The sequence below is a fragment of the Acinonyx jubatus genome, chromosome E1, assembly GCF_027475565.1.
Source record: "Acinonyx jubatus isolate Ajub_Pintada_27869175 chromosome E1, VMU_Ajub_asm_v1.0, whole genome shotgun sequence".
In the NCBI taxonomy this organism is placed as follows: domain Eukaryota; kingdom Metazoa; phylum Chordata; class Mammalia; order Carnivora; family Felidae; genus Acinonyx; species Acinonyx jubatus.
This window is the reverse complement of record NC_069397.1, coordinates 56383717-56402757: the sequence shown is the minus strand read 5'-3', so window position 1 is coordinate 56402757 and position 19041 is coordinate 56383717. Positions and strand designations below refer to the sequence as shown.

Below are 19041 nucleotides of genomic sequence, written 5' to 3'. Positions count from 1 at the left end.
ACCTCCCTTAGGGCCCAGTCCATCTCATAGCTGAGCTCTGGTGGCTTTTCTGCACCCCTGCCTAGACCCCTTCAATTTCTGAGCCCCTCTGCTATGCCAGCCTCCAAGCTGGGTGCTGGCTCCCAGGGCGCAGTGGGCTCAGAGAGCGGGGGCAGGGGTGACAGACCGGCAAAAGATCATGTCAACAGGAAGTGACAAGTGCTCCAACAGGGGTTCAATCCAGGGAGGCTTCCTTGAAGAGGTGACTTTCAAGTTGGGCCAGGGTCATGCAAGTAACATGGGGCTGGAGCGTGGGTGTGCGTGGGGGGTGGGTAGTAGTGGGAGGAGAGGCAGGGGCCTGGGCAGGCCTGGGTCTTCATGGCCACCTGCCTTGTGCCAAGATCCTGCCGGCAGTAATCCACCCGAGGTCCACACTGACAGCTGCAAAAAAGCCCCAACCCTGGCCCCTCCCTCTTTGTCCAACTTCAGGCCTGCGGGCCCCTTTGCCTGGTGCACTGCATCTTTTCATCCGGGAATCCTGGCTTGGCCCACCCGTTCTCCCCCCTCCCCTCTCCTTCCTTTCTGCCTCCCACCCTCCCGGCCTCTCAAGGCTTCTCCGGACCGGGAATGTCCCCCCACCACTCTCCAAATCCCGCCCATCCTCCCTCCAATCCTTGGGAGCCTGCCCTCTGACCTGCCAGCCTTTCTCAAAGTCAGGTTTCTCAGCGGGGCTCTGGGGTGGACTAGACTCGCGCCCTGGCAGGTGGCATGGGGGGAGGGGGGACTGATGAACCCCTGAGCCTCAGTTTCCTCATCTGTGAAGAAGGGACATGGGTGCCCACCTCCCTGGCTTATGGGGAAGAGCGACGGGGACAGTCACAGTGGCCTGGCCGTCTTCCCTGGGTCTCACCCCCTCCTCCCCACCTAGCACACAGGAAGTGACCCAGAACTGTGGGCTGACAAACGAGGCAGAAACCACGCCCAGACCAGAGGGGGGTGACAACCCGGGTTCCCCACACGCCAGCTTCGGAAAGTCGTTTGTCAGCAGGAGGTCGCGCTGGAGGGCACGGTTACCCAATCTGGTGTCGAAAGGCGCTGCCTCGGTGGGGCTTTGCAGCATCGTGCTGGTTGGATAACTGCCCGGGGAGGGGGAAAGGGGCGGCTGGGAATTACAGCCCCGATTGTTTGAAACTCGGGGAAACTGAGTCCCACTGCCGCTGTGGACCTAGGCTGAGGTCGGAGTAGACCTGGGCGCTCCGCCGCCCGCACTCTGCTCAGGCCCGGCGGTGGGGCGGGGGCGGGGGCGGGGGCGGGGTTGGAAGGTGGCCGGGCGAGGGCACGGTCGCCGCAGGGCGCGGGGCGAGCCGGCGGGCGGGCCGGGTCACGTGACGCCGGAGGCCCGCCACCACGTGGGCCGGGCTGGGCGGCGCAGCTCCCTTGGGCCCCGCGGGTCCTGCGACGGCCCCGGGTCGTCCCCCCGGGCCCGCGGTCACTCCCTCCCCCTGACCCCGAGGTGCCCGCCCCCCCCCGGAGGCGGAGCCCCGACAGCAGCTCCCGGCGGCGCTTTCAGGGGACAGGTGAGCGGCGCGCGCGCAGGGCCCCTCCTCCCCCACCCCGCGCGTCCCAGGTGAGCGGCGGGGACCCGGGGACCGGGCCGGGGCTTGGGGGCGGCGCCCGGGTCCTCCCCGCCCGGCTGCTTCCCCCCGCCGTGGACCCGCTCCCAGTCCCTTGGGGCCCCCGGGGTCCCCGGGCAGGGGGTTCCAAGCCGGTTGCTTCCCCCCCGTATCCAGCCCCCCCCCCCCCCCCCCCGCGGGCCGCACCGGGGGAGAGGGCAGTGTTGGTGCCCGCGACTGGGACGCGGAGGGGCGGGGAGGGCGCCGGGTCGCGCACGCAGGTATCACTGGCCCCAGGCGGCGGGGGAGGGGGGGGCGGGGGCTGGGAGACTGGCGGGGCCGGCGGGGGGGGGGGGTCGAGGGGTTCCCGGAGTTGCTGCTGTCCCTGGGCTCCAGGCTGGGCTGCTGCTGCTCCCAGGGGACTCGCTGTCCGGCTGGGGTGGGGCTCCTGGAAACCGGCCCCACCCCTGCCCCTCCTCACCTGGCTCAGGGCTCAGGAATGGGGTGCCCCGGAAACTCTGCCGGACCTGCCCGGGCCTGGGGCGGGGTGCCCGGGCGCTGGGTGTCCGCTGGCAGAAGTCCTAGGCAGTGACGGGGAGCCCAGGTGAGCCTCTACCCCAGGCAGGCCTCCGGGATCCAGGCCTCTGAGCACCTCCCACTCCCTCCCCAACCCCCTCCCCCCAACTCCCCCTCCTCCCGGGGAGAAGGGGTGTGTGGGCGAGCCCTGTGGGTCTGAGCCTGCAAAGGGTCTGTCTGTGGAGGAGGGGATTCTAGCTCTAGGGACAGGATTGGGGGGCACATGGTCGGCCCCACCTCCAGCTCTGCTGGTTCCCAGCTGAGCTCCTGCTGGAGGGAGGGGAAGGGGCTTGGCCTGTGTGTGTATGTGTGTGTGTGTGGGGGGGGGGGGGCTGGGCTGAGAAACGGAAGTCCTTGAGGCCCCTAAGTGAGGACACTGTCTGGGCACCGTGGCCTCACCCAAGGAAGTCCCCTTGAGTTGAGCCAACTTTTCTGAGCGCCGCGTTCCCTGGGGGTGAGTGTAGGGAGGACCGGGCACCGAGCAGACGCAGGGCACAGAGTGAAGAGCCCACACAAGGTCACGCTGGTTCCAGTTGGCCCCAGCCGACCGCAGAGCCCTCTGCCTGGACACAGGCTGCACAAAGGCAGCCTGTTTAACGCCCGGCCCCCCTTCTCCCAGGCAGCTGCCCTGGCCGGCCCGTGGGGTGATGAATGTAGGGGAGTAGGTCTGGTGACCTTGCAGCGCCCGCCCCGGCCCCGCCCAGTGGGGAGAGCAATGTTGGTGGGGGGTGGGGGCTAGCTGTGGGAGGGGTTTCCTGGGAGAGGAAGTGGTCTGGGGTTATGGGCAGGCCCAGCAAGGAGGGCTCGGAGTCGCCCTGACCCTTTCCACCAAGGGATTGGGGGTGTGCCCGGGGCAGAGCCCTTGGGAAGGCGAGCCGTGTGCACAGACACCCACCCTTCCCTTTCCAGGGACTGGCGCCATAGAGGAAACCGACGGGGACTGCCCAGACCCCCCTCCCTTCCTTCCTCTCTCCCTCAGGCAGTGGAACGGGATCCCCCTCGCCCCCTTCTGGCATGAGTTTTCTTCGGGGTCACTAGCCTGACCGCGTATCGGGCTGTGGATGGGGGGCGGGCAGGGGCTCGGGCGGCCCAGGCTGCGAGTGCCACCTCCCGCGGTCCCCAGGGAGCGGGTGGTTCGGCCGGGCACCAGGCATGGGAGGCTGACCTTGGTGCAATATTCTGTCTCATCAGATGGGCAGCGGGAGGCTTCGGGGGCTGCACCCAGGCTCTGAGCTGCCCTAGGGCTGCAGACTGGCTGGGCGTGGGCCCTAGACATGGCCCAGCCGTTGCCCTTTGTCCTCAATGTCCCTGAGATCCCGGAGGACCATGAGTAAGTGGTCTGGGCCTGGCGGGGGTAGGGGCTGGGCGGCGGGCTGGAGGGCAGGGACGTCCCCAAACTCCCTGCCAGGGAGAGGCCATCTGGACCAGGGCCCGGGGAAGGGGCGGCCGCTGGGGCGGGACCGGGGCAGCTGAGTCCTGGACGCCTGCCCCCTTCTTGCCCCCGCAGCCAGGAGCCCAGCCCGTACGACGAGAGTGAAGTCCATGACTCCTTCCACCAGCTCATCCAGGAGCAGAGCCAGTGCGTGGCTGAGGAGGGACTTGAGTTACAGCAGAGGGGGCTGGGGGCCGCAGCCCCGGGGACCTCGGGTGAGCCGTCCTGGCCCAGGCGCCCGGCTGCTGCTGTGGGCCGGGCGCTGAGCCTCCCTGGCCTCTCAGGACACCCCTCCCGGCTGCGTGCGGGCCCGAGGTGGGGACCGGGTGGCGGAGGCCGCTGGCCAGCCGGGACCTCCGGACGAGTCTTTTTTGTGTACAGGCAGTGGCCGCCAGGCCCTCGTGGGGCCCGAGGATGCTGCTGCCCACAGCACGGCCACGCTCCGCATCCTGGCCAGCATGCCTAGTCGCACCATCGGTGAGTGGGACCCTGGGCAGCCGGGGCTGCGGGTGGCGCTGTGAGTACCCGCCCCGCCCCCTCCCGGCCACCGCCTGGAGCCCCCGTGCGGCCTCGCTGGGTCCCAGAAACGACCGCACGGATAAAAAGAGGCTAAAAGATAGGCTCTTGGGAAGCCAGCCGGTGGTGCCTGGGTCCCGGGAGAGGCGAGGGGCGAGGAGGCACAGCGGCGCGGCCCCCTGACCTGCCGCCCCCCCTGCAGGCCGCAGCCGTGGGGCCATCATCTCCCAGTACTACAACCGCACGGTGCGGCTTCGGCGCAGAGTCAGCCGGCCCCAGCTCGGGGGCGTGGGGCGCTCGGCCCGGCCCAGCCTCCGCCTCTATGACCTGGAGCTGGACCCCGCGGCCCTCGAGGAGGAGGGTGAGTGAGTGGGCCGCGCGCCTCGGTGGGTCGGAGCCCAGGCCGGCTCCCCTCCTGCCGCGGGGCTGCCCGAAGGCTGCCAGGCCTCGTGAGGCCTTGCCACGGTGGGGGGGGGGGGGGGGGGTCAGGGGCGGCCGAGAAGCGGGGCCTTCGGGCCGAGAAGGGTTTGGCCCGGGGCGGGTAGCGGTCGGAAACGCCTGGCCCACACACTCCCACGCTGAGCACCCATCGCATATGCCGGTCTTGGCTTTGGGGTGCGATGAACCTGGGGCTGGGTCAAGTGTGGGAAAGTCCCTGACCGGGTCTGGCTCACCGGCAGTGAAACAGACCGAACCAACTCAATGGAAAAGCAGGTGATTAAAGCACAGAGAAGGGCGACGGAGGAAAGGCACGCTGCAGGAGGGGGATTCAGGGAGGCTTCCTGGAAGCAGTGACACTAGAGCAGAGGGGCATGTGCAAAGGCCCTGAGGTGGGAGGCCAGTGTGGAGGGACTAGAGGGCAAGGGACGGTGGTTGTAGCAGGGCCAGTGTCACGGGTTGGCCTTCAACCTGGTATCCTCTGGCGTTCAGGTGCCCAGAGCTCAGGCACTGTGTTGGGGCCCCGCCTGTCTCCTCCCCAGTTTGCTCGAGGCCCTGCGGCAGGGGACGGACAGCGCAGGGAGGCGCGGGCTCCAGGGTCAGGGTGAACTTTCCAGCTTCACTTTGCAAACCGGGCCGGGTGTCCGTCAGCTTTCCGAGTGTCACCTCTTGTCTGGGAACTTGGGGTTGGAGGGCTGCCCCCTCCCAGGGTGGTGGTGGAGATGAAAGAGGGAGGGGCGGGTCTCCAGGCGGCGCCCTCCCCCGTCACCCCACGAGAGCTGGTGTCGTGGGCAGTGGTCGGGGCTGGGGTTGGACCTCATCGCTGCTGACCAGGGCGGGGATGGGGGGCGGGGCTCAGGCGCAACGGGGGTCAGAGCAAGGTGCTTGTGGGGGCTCAGGAGGAGAGTCAGGGTCGAGGAGGAGGGGCCCGTTGGCCGAGGTGGGGGAGAGTGAAGACGGCTGGTGCGGGAACACAGGGGGGCATGGCCGGGCCTGGCTTGGGCGGCACGAGCAGAGGGGAGCGGGCCTCCTGGGCCTGGGCGGGCAGAGGTGTGTGTTGGGGTGGGGCCGCGGGGGCGGACAGGCTTGTCCGGGGTCACGGCCACAGGTGCGGGAGGGGTACGGCGGGAACCGACCCCAGTCCGTCCTCCGTCCTCCTGCAGAGAAGCGGTCCCTGCTGGTGAAGGAGCTCCAGAGCCTGACGGTGGCCCAGCGGGGCCACATGCTGAAGGGAATGCCCTTGGGCCTGGCTGAGAAACGCAGCCTGCGGTCAGTGCCCATCGGGCCCGGGCGGCCCCCGCACCCGCTTCCCTGGCCGGGCTGGGTGGTCGGTGAGAAGGCCCCCCCCATCCCCCCCAGCTTGCAGCAGGCGGGGAGGGAGCTGGGTCCATCCCTGGTCCAACCGTGATGTTGCCTCCGCGCCCAGAGAGGAGAGCCGGACCCTGACGGGGAAGCACAGGGAGCAGCGGGGCCGGCGTGGGCTCTTCCCCTGCTGCGGTTGGCTCCGAGACACCTGCGTCCTGGTAGGAGCCTCCGGTCTGGGATGGGCCCAGGGCAGCCAGGTGGGGGGGGGGGGCTTTCGTCCCCTGCTGTCCTCTTGGTGGGGTCTCCCCATGCCTGCAGGCCTGCTCCCCCCCCCCCCCCCCCCGCCCAACCCGGGAGCTGGGGGCTGACCCTGCTTCCCTTCTCACCTTGGTGCCCACAGGCCCTGCACGGCCTGGGGCTCTGGCTGCTGGCGGGTCTGCACGGCCTGAAGCCCTGGCGCTACGCCCTGAAGCGGATCGGAGGCCAGTTCGGCTCCAGCGTGCTCTCCTACTTCCTCTTCCTCAAGACCCTGCTGGCCTTCAACGCCCTCCTGCTGCTGCCCGTGCTGGCCTTTGTCGTGGGCGTGCAGGCCGCCTTCCCGCCACCAGCCTCCCCGGGCCCGGTCCCCGCCTTCACGGGCCTGGAGCTGCTCACGGGCGGGGTGAGGGCTCGGTTGGGGCGTCCGCGGCTGGGGGGGGGCCCGACTCGGCTGTGGCCCTTGGCCCACCTCCCTGCTCTCCCCCCACCCCGGCCCCGGCCCTTCCCCTGCTCTGCCTTTCTCCTCGCCCTGCCCCCACGGGTGCCCTCCTCTGCCTCGCGAAGCCCGGGGCCCGGTCGGGCGTGGGAACGTCCCTGACGCGGCGGGGCCTCCTGCCTGCAGGGCCGTCTCACCCACACCGTCATGTACTACGGCTACTACAGCAACAGCACGCTGAACCCGCCGTGCGTGCCCACCTCGGATGGCGGTCAGTGTGGCCGCGAGACCGACGGCCTGCCCTACAACATGCCCCTGGCCTACCTCTTCACTGTGGGCGGAGCCTTCTTTATCACCTGCATCACCCTGGTGTACAGGTGAGGGCCCCGCACCCAATGACCTGCTCTGAGTACAACTCGTCAGCCGCCCGTCCGTTCATTCGGGGATCCTTCCTTCCATCCGTCCATCTGTCCGTCCATCCATCCATCCTTCTTTCCTTTCCTCCTCCCTCCTTCCTCCCTCCTTTCTCCCTCCCTCCCTCCTTCCTTCCTCCCTCCCTCCTTCCTTCCTTCCTCCCTCCCTCCCTCCTTCCTTCCTTCCTCCCTTCCTCCTTCCCTCCCTCCTTCCCCTCCCTCCCTCCCTCCCTCCTTCCTTCCCTCCCTCCCTCCCTTCCTTCCTCCCTTCCTCCCTCCGTCCCTCCTCCCTCCCTCCCTCCGTCCCTCCTCCCTCCCTCCCTCCTTCCCTCCTTCCCTCCTCCCTCCCTCCCTCCCTCCCTCCCTCCTTCCCTCCCTCCCCTCCCTCCTTCCTTCCTTCCTCCCCTCCCTCCTTCCTTCCTCCCTCCCTCCCTCCGTCCCTCCTCCCTCCCTCCCTCCCTCCGTCCCTCCTTCCCTCCCTCCCTCCTTCCTTCCTTCCCTCCCTCCTTCCTTCCTCCTCCCTCCCTCCCTCCTTCCTTCCTCCCTCCCTCCTCCTTCCTTCCTCCCTCCCTCCTCCTCCTCCCTCCCTCCTCCTCCCTCCTCCCTCCCTCCCTCCTCCCTCCCTCCTTCCCTCCTCCCTCCCTCCCTCCCTCCTTCCTTCCTCCCTCCTTCTTCCTTCCTTCCTTCCTTCCTTCCTTCCTTCCTTCCTCCCTCCCTCCCTCCTCCTCCCTCTCTCCTCCTCCCTCCCCTCCTTTCTCCCTCCCTCCCTCCCTCCTTCCTTCTTCCCTCCCTCCCTCCCTCCTTCCTTCCTTCCTTCCTCCCTCCCTCCTCCTCCCTCCCTCCCTCCTTCCTTCCTCCCTCCCTCCCTCCCTTCCTTCCTCCCTCCCTCCCTCCCTCCCTCCCTTCCCTCCTTCCCTCCTTCTGCCCACCCACTCAACACTTCGTCTACCCCACAAACACTCGCTGTGCTCAGCTCGGGGCAGGAAAGTGAATGAGCACAGGGTCTGCCCTTGAGGAACCTGCTGTCTAGGGGAGCAGACAGACCAGTGAGGAAGCTGGGAAAATCCAGAGTCTTAGAGGCCTTTGCCGACTGTTATGGAGCGTGGGAGAACGAGTCAGGCTGGCTTCCGAGGGGCGTGTCAGACAGGGAGGTTAAACACGAGCAGGCAGGGGAGAAGCAGAGGAAAGTGTTTTGGTTCTCGGCACAGGCAGTGCAAAGGCCCTGGGGTCAGCCGGCATATTCTGCAGCCGGCCACATCAGTGGGTCCTGGAGCCGCAGCCCTCGTCTAGCTGCGTATGGCTGGCGGGTACCGTATGGGACAGGCCCGATGACAGGCTTGATCGAGGGTGGCCAGCGGTCTGCAGCGGGATGCCCGGAGCGCAGGGCTGGAGGAGAGGGGGGTGGGTGGCGGGAGGCCCACGTAGCGCTGGGAGGGCTCCTCTGAGTGGGTGGTGGGTTTCGGCTGCAGGGAGTGTCCTGACTGCCTTCTCCCGCCCTCTGTGCCCCTCGTCACCTCTCCGCCTGGCTCTGCTCCTCCCAGCATGTCACACTCTTTTGGGGAGAGCTACCGGGTGGGCAGCACCTCGGGGGTTCATGCCATCACCGTGTTCTGCTCCTGGGACCACAAGGTGACTCAGAGACGGGCCTCCCGCCTCCAGCACGACAACATCCGAACCCATCTGAAGGTGAGCTGCTCCGGGGCCCTGGGGCTGCTGCCCCAACCCTGCGTCCCTGTGTCCCTGCAATGCCAGTCCTGGCCTGTGTCTCCTGCGTGTGGCGGGCAGGGGGCGGGTCTTGGCCCTGCTCACAGTGGGTTCCGGACACGGGGTGGCCCCGGGAATCATCCTGGATTTTCCTCCCGTGCACGCCTCTCTCTCGGGGCTGTCTGCTGGCAGGGGCTAGTGTCCCCGGTCCTCGAATGTGCAGGAGCCCACGTAGCCGGGACGCGCCGCTCACAGCGGGTTTTGGTGGGCAGGCGTGCTCAGGGTGGGTCGTTGCTGTCGGCCTGTCCTCGAGGCTGCTCTTGGGGCCCTGGGCCAGGAGTCCCCGTGTTCTCTGGTCCCCCAGTGGGAAGAGGCCCCGGGGCTCCAGCCGGCACGCAGCCCCGCCCCGCCCCTGTGGCCCGGGGCACGCAGGGACTGTTCTCTTCCTGTGCTGTCAGTGAGCAAACTGAGAGGCGAGGTTTGGTTCCTTGTCCGAGGCCGGTAGCCCAGCTGGGCCTTGTGGGTTCTCCGCCTTCCCGGGGTTCGTGTCCGGGGATCCCCCAGCTTTGACCCGGCTGATGGGCCCTCGCCCCTCAGGGAGCTCCCATGGGTGGCCCGGCGGCCTTCACACCCCAGGGCTCCCGGTCAGCCGGGCCCCCCCCCCCCCCCCCCAGGGCAGGTGGCAGGGGGGCTCAGGTCCCTCTTTGTCCCCGCGTGTGTCGCCCACGCATCTGCCTGTCTCCGCGCGTCTGTCACGGGGTTTGTGACGGGCTGGCTGCCGCCCGCAGGAGCTGCTGGCCGAGGGGCAGCTGCGGCAGGGTCCCCGGAGCGTGTGCGGGCGGCTGAGGCAGGTGGCGGTGCTGGGCCTCGTGTGGCTGCTGTGCCTGGCGATCACGCTGGGCTGCACCGTGGCCGTCTACGCCTTCTCCGAGCTCATGATCCAGGTACGGGCAGGGAGCGGGCGGCCCCGGGAGCTCTGGGCAGGGGGTCAGACCCCTGCTTCATTAGGGATGGGTCCTCGGTGACCGGGCCCCTGCGCCTTCTCCCCCGCCTTCTGATCTTTTAGTTTCTTCTTTTCTTTCTCCCCCCCCCCCCCCCCCGCACCTGTGTCCCCACCCCCTTCCCGTGTGGGTTGAACTTGAGGACTGGGGTGGGCGTATTCCGGGGGAGGGAGGGAGGGAGGTGCTGCGGGGCGGTTGGGCCCCTCCTTCCGCCGGCGCACCTGCCCAGACGGCCGCCCCCTCCTCCCCTCCCGCAGAGCCCCGTGTCTGCTGAGCAGGGGGGGGCGCTGCTGGCCCTGCCGGTGGTGGTCTGCCTCCTCAACCTGGGGGCCCCCTACCTGTACCGCAGCCTGGCGGCCCTGGAGCGACACGACTCCCCAGTGCTGCAGGTGTACGTGGCCGTCTGCAGGTGTGTGTGCAGGCGGGGCGGGCGGAGCTTCCTGGGGCATGACCCCCCCCCCCCCCCCGCACCCCGTCTCAGCACCGCCCCCGCCTCCCCCGTCCTGTCCAGGAACCTCATCCTCAAGATGGTCATCCTGGGGATTCTTTGCTACCACTGGCTGGGCCGCAGGGTGGGCGCCCTGAGGGACCAGGTGAGGGGGGACCTGGGTGGCGCTGGGGAGGCGTGAGGCCGCGGGCCCGTCGCGGGGGGGGGGGGGGCGGCCCTGCTGCGAGGGCTGGGGGGCACCCGCCGTGTGGCGCCTCTGGCCTGGTCTGCGGCCGATGGGAGGGCCCCCAGCCGGGCTGCTGGGGCGGGCAGGGTGGCGGGGGCACCAGGGGCACAGGGGGCTGAGGCCCGGTCTGTTTCAGTGCTGGGAGAACTTTGTGGGCCAGGAGCTGTACCGGCTAATGGTGCTGGATTTCATCTTTGTACTGCTGGACACGCTTTTCGGGGAGCTGGTGTGGAGGTGAGGCCCCGGTCCCGGCACCTGCCTCCCTCCCCCCACCCCCCGCTGGCAGGGCAGGGCAGGCAGGGATCCCCTGGAAACCGGGCCTCGCCTCCCGGATCGGGGCCGTCGATCCGCACCCACGACGCCTCTTCGGTACATCATCAAACCGAGAAAAGCACAAGACAGGATATACCCCCCACCCCCGTTTTCTTTTTAGATCGGGGGTGGGGGAAGAGTTTTCAAAATGATGTATGATCTCAGTCTTGTGCAAAGGGGAAAAAAGGGAAGGAAGGAAGGAGAGGGACGTTTTCAGGGGGCTGCAGGTGCTGACGCTGGAAGTGTTTTTATTTTCTTCTGTGTGTTTCTTTTCCGGGAACATATGCATTTGATAGTAATTAAAAAAAAGGGATGTTTAACAGTGAAGCGTGTGAAGCCTGGACGTTGAACAGAGACTGAGGGGGGAGGGGGGATGGTGCGCCCGGCGGGCTGGGTCAGTGGAACGTGCGACTCATCATCTTGGGGTCGTGGGTTCAAGCCCCACGCTGGGTGTGGAGTTTCCTTAAAAAAAAAAACAGAAACAAAAACAGAAAAAAGACTGGGAGGAAGTCAGCTGCAGCCTGGAGCCCCTGAGGTTGGGGGCCTCGGCCCGCCGTGTGCCCTGACATCAGCTGGGCGCCTGAGGGGGGCGGGCAGGGTGGGCGGCTCGGCCCGAGGGGAGGGTCACCGGCCGGGGTGCCTGCCTGCGGGGACCCGTCTCTGGGCCTGGGCCTCCTAAGTGACCCTCAGGGGCTCCTCTGCCCCAGGCTCATCTCTGAGAGGAAGCTTAAGAGGAAGGAGAAGCCGGAGTTCGACATTGCCGGGAACGTTCTGGAGCTGATTTACGGGCAGACCCTGACCTGGTGAGCATCTTCCGCCGGCCTGCCACTGCCCGGCCAAGGCGGAGCCCCCTTCCCCGCTCGGGACCATCGCGGGGCCCCGCCGTGGGACTCTGGACTGACGCGGGCCCCGACCCCTCCCCTCCCAGGCTCCTGAGCCCGGCCCGGCCTTGGGGTGCGGCCGGGAGGTCTGACCCCGGGCCGGGCCACGGTAGCCCTGGGGTGCGGCACAGGGGTCGTGACCCCAGCCTCTGGACTGCAGCCCCCCCCCCCTGTCTCCCCAGGCTGGGGGTCCTCTTTGCTCCCCTCCTCCCTGCCGTCCAGATCATCAAGCTGGTGTTTCTCTTCTACATCAAGAAGGTAAAGGTGCCCGCTGGGCCCCCAGGAGGGTGGCAGGGCCTCGGGAGAGTGTGCAGCCAGGGCGGGTCCCCGGGCTGCTGGACCTGGAGCCCCGGCTTTGGAACCCTCCCCTCGGCCCGAGTGGTCGGGGGCCGGCATCCCCGGGCTCCTTCTGGGGTCAGTCCCATGGTCCCCGGGGAACAGCCGACTGCTCCCCCCCCTCCCCCCCCCTCCCCCCCACTGCCTCACTGCCTTTCACAGGCTGGGTGGCATCCTGTCGGGTCCCTGGGCGTTGCTGGGCACTCGAGCGCGCCGGGCCTCAGGGCCTGGCGCTGGGAGCTGCTCTGAGCGGAGGCCTCGACCTGGGCCGAGGGAAGCGGGTTGGGGTTGGGAACCAGGTTCTCTCTGGCTCTCCGTTTCCTCGTCTGGGCGATGGGGACAGTGCCCTGCTGGAGGCGACGTTCATAAAGCACCGGGCACGGTGCCCGCCCCAGCAGAGACCTTCAGTCAGTCGGGCGGTTGTTTCTATGGACTCTTCCGCACATGAGGGACGGTGGACGAGCCCCCCCCACCGTCCTGTGCCTCGGTCTCCCCCCTGTAAAGCAGGAGGCTGGCCTGGCCGGCTCTCCCCACCCCGCACGCTCACACGCAGAGGGTCTGCTTCCTGGGGGAGGGGAGCCCGTCCCGTCCTGGGGTCTGGGCTCAGGGCCCCTCCCCCGCGGGAGGCCCCCTGCCGGGCCTGGGGGAGGGGGGGGGCCGCCGAGGCGGCAGGGCAGTGGCAGAGCGCAGCCTTTGTCCCTCTGCCCCCAGACGAGCCTGATGGCCAACTGCCAGGCGCCCCGCAGGCCCTGGCTGGCCTCCCACATGAGCACCGTCTTCATCTCGCTGCTCTGCTTCCCGTCCTTCCTGGGAGCCGCCGTCTTCCTCTGCTACGCCGTGTGGCAGTGAGTGGGCGCTTGCCGCCTGGGGGCGGGGGCGCGGTCGGCCCTGGATTCGGGAGGCGCTGCGGTGTGGGGGTGTGGGGTGACGCGCCGGCCGCCGTCCTCCCCCAGGGTGAAGCCCTCCAGCACCTGCGGCCCCTTCCGGACCCTGGACACCATGTACGAGGCGGGCAAGGTGTGGGTGCGGCGCCTGGAGAAGGCGGGCCCTAGGGTCTCCTGGCTGCCCTGGGTCCACCGGTACCTGGTGGAAAACACCTTCCCCGTCTACCTGGTGTCGGCCCTGCTGCTGTGAGTGCGGGTGGGCGGGGTTTCCGGGGGAAGGACCGGCCCGCGGGGGGAGGGGGGGAGGCCCCATCCTGTCCGTCCCGCCCCCCCCAACCCCGACCCCAACCGACTCCCCCATTTCCTGCAGGGCTGTGATCTACCTCAACATCCAGGTGGTGAAGGGCCAGCGGAAGGTCATCTGCCTCCTCCGGGAGCAGATCAGCAATGTGAGTGCCCCTCCCACCCCCTGCCCTGCGGGCCACCTGCTCGCTGAGCCCCACCCCCCACCCGCCCAGGCTGCTGAAAGGGTCTATTTGCCAAACACGTGACACCACCGGGGACTGTGTGTGGTCTGTACTAAGCGGAGGTGAGGAGGGAGGCGAGGAGGGAGGCGGGCGGGTGGCAGAGACCCCCCGGGGACAGGGTGTGCGGCCCTGCGGGGCGGGGAGTCTCTGTGAGGATCTCTGAGACATGGAAACAGCTGCTGGACTCCCTAGGGGACTCATGTCAGGACGCGGACCCCGTTCCGTGCCTCCGTTTCACAAACCAGGGGAGTGAGGTTGAAAGCGGGTCGGGATTTAAAACACTTTTACGAAGCACGTTGCAGTTTGTCGGGAAAGTGTGAGAGGCAGGGTGGGCCCGGAAGCCCGGGGCGCGGCTCCCTCCTGGGACCCCCTCGGGATCCGCCCATCCCCTGCCACCCAAGCCCACGTGGAGAGGCCGCCCGGCCCTGCCCTGCGGACCGTCCCTCCTGCCCCGAGCGTGGCTCTTTCCCCGCTGGGTTACTGGACCTCCTGTCATGTTAAAAGCACGTGGCTGTGGCATCTGGGTCGCTTGGGTGGCATTTTCCCAGCTGGGGAAGGTGTCTTGCCCGGGTCCGGGCTGGGTGCTTGGCGGGACCGGCCGGCGACAGCGGGTCCCTGCACAGATGCCGCCCTCCCAGGGCTGTTTTCTTTCTGGGGTTTTTCACTCGTGCACCCAATGCTCGGGCCACTTTGGGGCCAGCTGTGCCTGTGGCCCGGCATCCACGTGGGGCTGGGGGCCGCGCCTCGTCCAGGCGAGTGCTGGGGGTGGGGGTGGGGGTGGGGGTGGGGGCCGCACAGCTCCACCTGCTAGTTCGCGGCCAGCGGGGCCAGCGGAAGGACGGGTCTCCAGGCGGGCCCTTGCTGCAGACCGCGTCTGCCCAAGGCCAGGCCCCGCCCCAGGTCTGCGGCCTTGGGGGCTGCAGGTCTGAGCTCAGCTAGCTCCCCGAGTGGCTTTTCCCGGGGCCTGGGAAACTGGGTGGCTGACTGAGCGCACAGCCCTCCAGATCCACCAGTTGGGACGGAAAGGGCCCCGAGCCCAGGGCTGTGGGCGGGTTGCAGAAGCTGGAGAAGGCAAGCCAGGATGCTCCCCAGAGTCTGTGGAAGGAGCCGGTTTGGCCGACACCTTGATCCTAGGCCCAGTGAGACCCATTTTGGACTTCCGATCTCCAGAACCGAAGGATGAATTTGTGTTGTCTTCAGCTGCTAAGTTTGTGGTAATTGGTCAGAACAACAGTAGAAAGGGACACAAGCCCTCTGAGGCAGACATTCTTATCTCCCTTTTACAGGCGGTGACTCTGAGGTCAGAGAGGAGGTAATTTGCCCAGTGCAGAGTTAGTAAGTGGCAGGACCAGTTTTAGATTGGGTCAGGCTGACTCTCTGGCCTTCACTGGGCCCCCGATTACATTTCCCTTTTCACCTTGGCCGCTAGGAAGCTTAGATCTCTATGTATGCCCATTGCCTGGCTCTTGGTTTTTCCATCCTTGTTTGGTGCCTCTTTTCCCCTTAAACCTTTTGTGCTTGTCCTGTCCAGCAGTCCTTGTGAGCTCCCTACGGACCGTTCTGAACAGACGGATGGACAACTGTTCCCTCACTCTTTGTGTTCTGGCCTTTCTAGGAGGGGGAAGACAAAATCTTCTTGATCAACAAGCTTCACTCTGTCTACGAGAAGAAGGAGAGGAGCAGGTGAGGGGCCATGGCGGGGCCGGGCACTTGGTGCAGAGCAGGGGTGAGGAGGGCGGGGGTGCTGGCCTCCCCGGCTGCTCTCCTTCCTACCTTCCCTGCTCAGGCGTGGTGAAGTCTGGTGGGCAAAGGAAGGCAGAGGAGAAGCGTGTGCAGGGGTGGGGTCGAGCTGGGCTCTGAGGCCCTCCCTTCCCCTCCCCTCCTGTCCTCCCTGCCACGCCCTTTTCTTTCTAAGTTGGGGTGCCCGAGAGCTGGCCCCTCAGTTCCCGGGGGGTGCACGCTCCGGGCGGGGTGGTGCAGCTTGCTGTAGCCTCCCTTCTCCTTGCTCCTCTCTTACGTGTGGGGAGGCCCACCCGTCTTCCTGCTGCCCGGACAGACAGACAGACACCTGGGGACAGACTCCCGCCCCGCCCGGGCAGGCTGGGCAGGCTGAGGAGGGCAATCCAGGCCCCGGGGCTCATCCCTGGGCAGCAGGAACCTGTAGACTGAGCCATCTGACAGCCCCGCCCAGCCTACAGACACACTGGAGGTCTGTCCAGCCCCTTTCAGGCTCTCCAGAAGCTTCTTTACCCTTGGCTGGGGCGGGGGTGTGTGTGTGTGTGTGTGTGTGTGTCTGAGTGCAGCCCCTGGACAAGGGCTGCTGGGTGTCTGACTCCTCAGCCTCCTGGGTGGGTGACCCGCTGCTGCCCCCAGGACAGAGGGGCCCCTTGCTGACTCCCCCTTCTGGCAGGGGTGGTAGAACCCAGGAGGCCGAGAGGCTCGAGGAGGATCCGGACGCCCGCTAGGACAGCCCTGCATCGGCTCACAAGTACCGCCCGTGCCCGTCACCCTCCGTTTCCACGGCCCCGCAGGCAGAGACGCCAGCCAACCTGAGACGGTGCACGCACCGGACAACCCCACTGGGCCACGGGGAGGGTGATAGGACTCTGCAGCCCATCGAGGCTGGAGCTGGAGGGTGGGCGAGTGGGGCTGGAGCCCCCCCCCGTGGACTAGATCCTGCTCGGGACTCTATTTATTCTGGTAAAAATATTTTGCAGAGTGGGCCTCTCTTGGGAGTCTGTGCTCAGAGCCGAGCCAGCCGGGCGCCCAAGCACCACTGTGCTGTGTCCCCTCCCCTCGCCTGCGGATGACGTCCAGGCGGAGGGCGTGGGAACCTAGGGCCCCTTTATTTCCTCTTTCTGGCTGGAGGCTTCTCTTCCCTCCCTCCGCAGGGGTGCGAGGGTCTGGCGCTAGGCACAGGGCGCCCTCTGCTGGCAGAGCCTCAGATGGCAGGTGGGCCAACCCACAGCTTGACAGGTGCCCCTGGCCAGCCTGTGCCAGGTGGCTGGCACCTGTGCGGGCAGCCAGGCAGGCAAGGAGCAAGTGTGGGGGGTATCCAGGGTGACAGAGCGCTCAGCGGTGGTATCCCGCGGTTACAGGGCCGGGGGTGTGGAGAGCACAGTTAGGGAGGCTGGGGGACGGCGTCCCAGTTAGCAGCGGGCCACGGGGACAGGAGCCTGCCAGGCAGAGGGGCAGCCAGCACGCAGGCCGGGACGGCCTGGCGATCCTGTGGGGATGCCATAAGCCCGAGAGTAAGGGAAGGTGGGGAGAGGCCGTCACAGGCCCCCGTGTCCCTGGTCTGTGGCAGCCGGGGAGATGGCCCCACGACTCCTCATCCCACAGGGGAATCCAGAAGAGCACAGCTCGGGCCTGGGCGAGGCAGTGGGGAGCGCCAATCAAACCCACGGCGGAGACACCACCACCAGCAGTGCCCCCAGCCGGGCCCACGCCCACCCGAACCGTCCCCTCTCCGAGGACGGTCTCACGGAGGGTGGGGGCGCGTATGACTGTTCGCAGATGTGCGGGGACAGGTCCATCCGCTGATGTGGCCCCGGAGGCTCACCTGGCACTCTCTGTAGGTGGGGGGCGGTGCCCTCGATGCCCCCGACAGCTCGATTCCTGGCTTGCCGTGGCCAGTGCCAACACGGGGCTTAGGGATCCCTGCAGATGGCTGGTGCTCATCCTGGGCACGAGCACGTCGGGGTGAAGTTGGACGGGCGTCCAGATGGAGGGAGGCTGGCCAAGGACTCTGCGACACGCCCTTCCTGACACCGGCCTCTAAACGGGCACAGACAGACCACTCCCAGTTTGAGCTGCCTCATGGCCCCTGTGAGGTCAGGCCAAACTGCTCTGACAAGTCAAAGGCCTGCCCAGGTTTCTGTAGAACTACCTCGTGTGACGGCTGTGTGTGTCCCTCACTCACTCGAGCACTAACTAACTCGGGCGCTGCCGTTAGGGCGTTTCGCGGGTGTGTTTAGCACGTACAGCCAGCCGACTTTAGGGAGATTATCCCCAATGATGTGTGTGGGCCTTACCCAATCAGTTGAAAGACCTTACGAGCAAAACACAGGTTTTCTGAAGAAATTCTGCCCCAGGACTGCAGCGCTGACTCCTGCCGGCCCGGCTCCCACGTGAGCCCACTCTCCTCCTGGACACCCGCCTCCCGTCGTGCTGTTTCCGACAGCGTGCGGCCTCAGCATCCTCGGGTCAGCGCATCTCACCACGTTCCTCCCGCGCCGGAGCCCCCGGGGGATCGGGCCTGCGCAAGGGCTGGGGTGTCGGACGGGCCCGGATCCTGACCCTTCTGAGCTGATAGCCTCGCGCCTGCTCTGTGACCTTGCCCAGCCGGGTTCCTCACCTCGTGGGGCTGCTGGAGCAAATGACAGGTCCTGTACGGTGCTTAGCACCACGCTTGGCACGGGGATTTTGCCAAAAAAAAAAATAATAATAATAAAAGTGATCTATAATTGCCAAAAGAGACCAACTGAGCACTTAGAAATTGCTTTCAGGGGCGCCTGGGTGGCTCAGTCAGCTGAATGTCTGACTGCAGCTCAGGTCATGATCTCGCGGTTCATGGGTTCAAGCCCCGCATCGGGCTCTGTGCTGACAGCTCGGAGCCTGGAGCCTGCTTCACATTCTGTCTCTCTGCCCCTCCCCCGCTCACCCTCTGTCTCTGTCCCTCAAAAATAAAATAAACGCAAAAAAAAAAAAAAAAAAAAAAAAAAAAGAAAAGAAAGAAATTGCTCTTCCAGGGGCCAGGAGGTTGATGGAGCTTTTGGGCTGATGAAAAGATTCCTCCAGGCCATTGCTGCTCGGCTCTGGCTGCTCAATGGAGCCAAATGGGGAGACTAAAACTCGGGGGCCGGGGCCCGCCCCCAGGGATTCTGCTTGCTTAGTTTGGGAGGTGTCCTGGCACTGGGGTTTAAAAAAAGTTTCCAGAGAATTCTAACGCAGCTTTGTGTAGCATCTGACACGGTCTCTTAAGCCCAAGGCAGAAGTGCCCAGGGAGGGGGTGTTGGGAAACGTGCTTCCGTTTCCCAAACCGGGGCGCCGGCCGGGCCTGCTGCTTATCCGGGGTCCTGGTCAGACAGCGTCACGCAAGGGGAGCTCATCAACTGCGTTTGCACCGAGATGCGATGCGCAAAGCTGGCAAATTAATTATGACTCCGGTCACGCTTCCTTGGGGGTTTCCCTCGATCCGTCCCGAGCGTACCGCACCAGGGAAGAATCTTGTTGAAATGCTGCTCTGCGTTTCGCTCTGGTCAACGAACATGGGCTCAGCTGCTCAGCATCTCCCGTCTCCTCTCCGTCGCTGGAATCCGTGCTCGCCCCTCCCCCTCCCCCTCCCCCTGATGCCCCCTCCTCGGGCCTCCTGGCTGTTGGAACAGCCCCTTCTCTGCATACTCTGCTACCACCCACCGGGCATCCGGTCTTTTGTCTGCCATTCTCCCCAGGTGTTGCCAGGACGTTTTAAAAAGCGCAGCTCCGCACCTGCCCTCTTCTCGATTCCAGACGCCGAGCCTCCTCTTGTACTGTGGGCACCAGGACCCCCGCTGCCCACTCCTGGCCCACGAGCAGTCACTCCCGACCTGGGCTTACGTTGGGTCGCCCACTCCGTCCCCAGCTTTCCGCAGCCCGTTAAAATCTGATCCGGCCTCCCGGGCCCGGGGCGGCCCCACCTCCAGCCTGGCGCGCCCCTTGGATGTTTTCGGGGCGCTGAGCCCGTCGCCCTGGGGAGCAGGCGCTGCGTTTGCTCT

At 66.8% G+C, this 19041-nt stretch overlaps 1 protein-coding gene across 8 annotated transcripts; it reads left to right on the top strand.

Moving 5' to 3' along the window:
* TMC6 (transmembrane channel like 6) lies at positions 1-17740 on the top strand. Of its 8 annotated transcripts, none has more exons than XM_053211734.1 (21): positions 1-1082; positions 3360-3498; positions 3676-3815; positions 3982-4077; positions 4319-4477; positions 5718-5823; positions 5981-6077; positions 6260-6520; positions 6740-6930; positions 8508-8652; positions 9459-9614; positions 9929-10080; positions 10183-10264; positions 10482-10579; positions 11365-11460; positions 11721-11796; positions 12586-12719; positions 12828-13004; positions 13129-13207; positions 14901-14968; positions 15696-17740. In XM_053211734.1, exons 2-21 carry the CDS (start codon positions 3443-3445, stop codon positions 15748-15750), a joined length of 2424 nt encoding a protein of 807 aa, XP_053067709.1. In that variant the 5' UTR covers positions 1-1082; positions 3360-3442; the 3' UTR covers positions 15751-17740. The 8 variants fall into 8 exon arrangements, with proteins under 8 accessions (XP_053067709.1, XP_053067706.1, XP_053067708.1 ...); XM_053211731.1 differs by lacking the exon at positions 1-1082 and adding an exon at positions 1322-1556; XM_053211733.1 differs by lacking the exon at positions 1-1082 and adding an exon at positions 1322-1606.
* The last annotated feature ends 1301 nt before the right edge of the window (positions 17741-19041 follow it).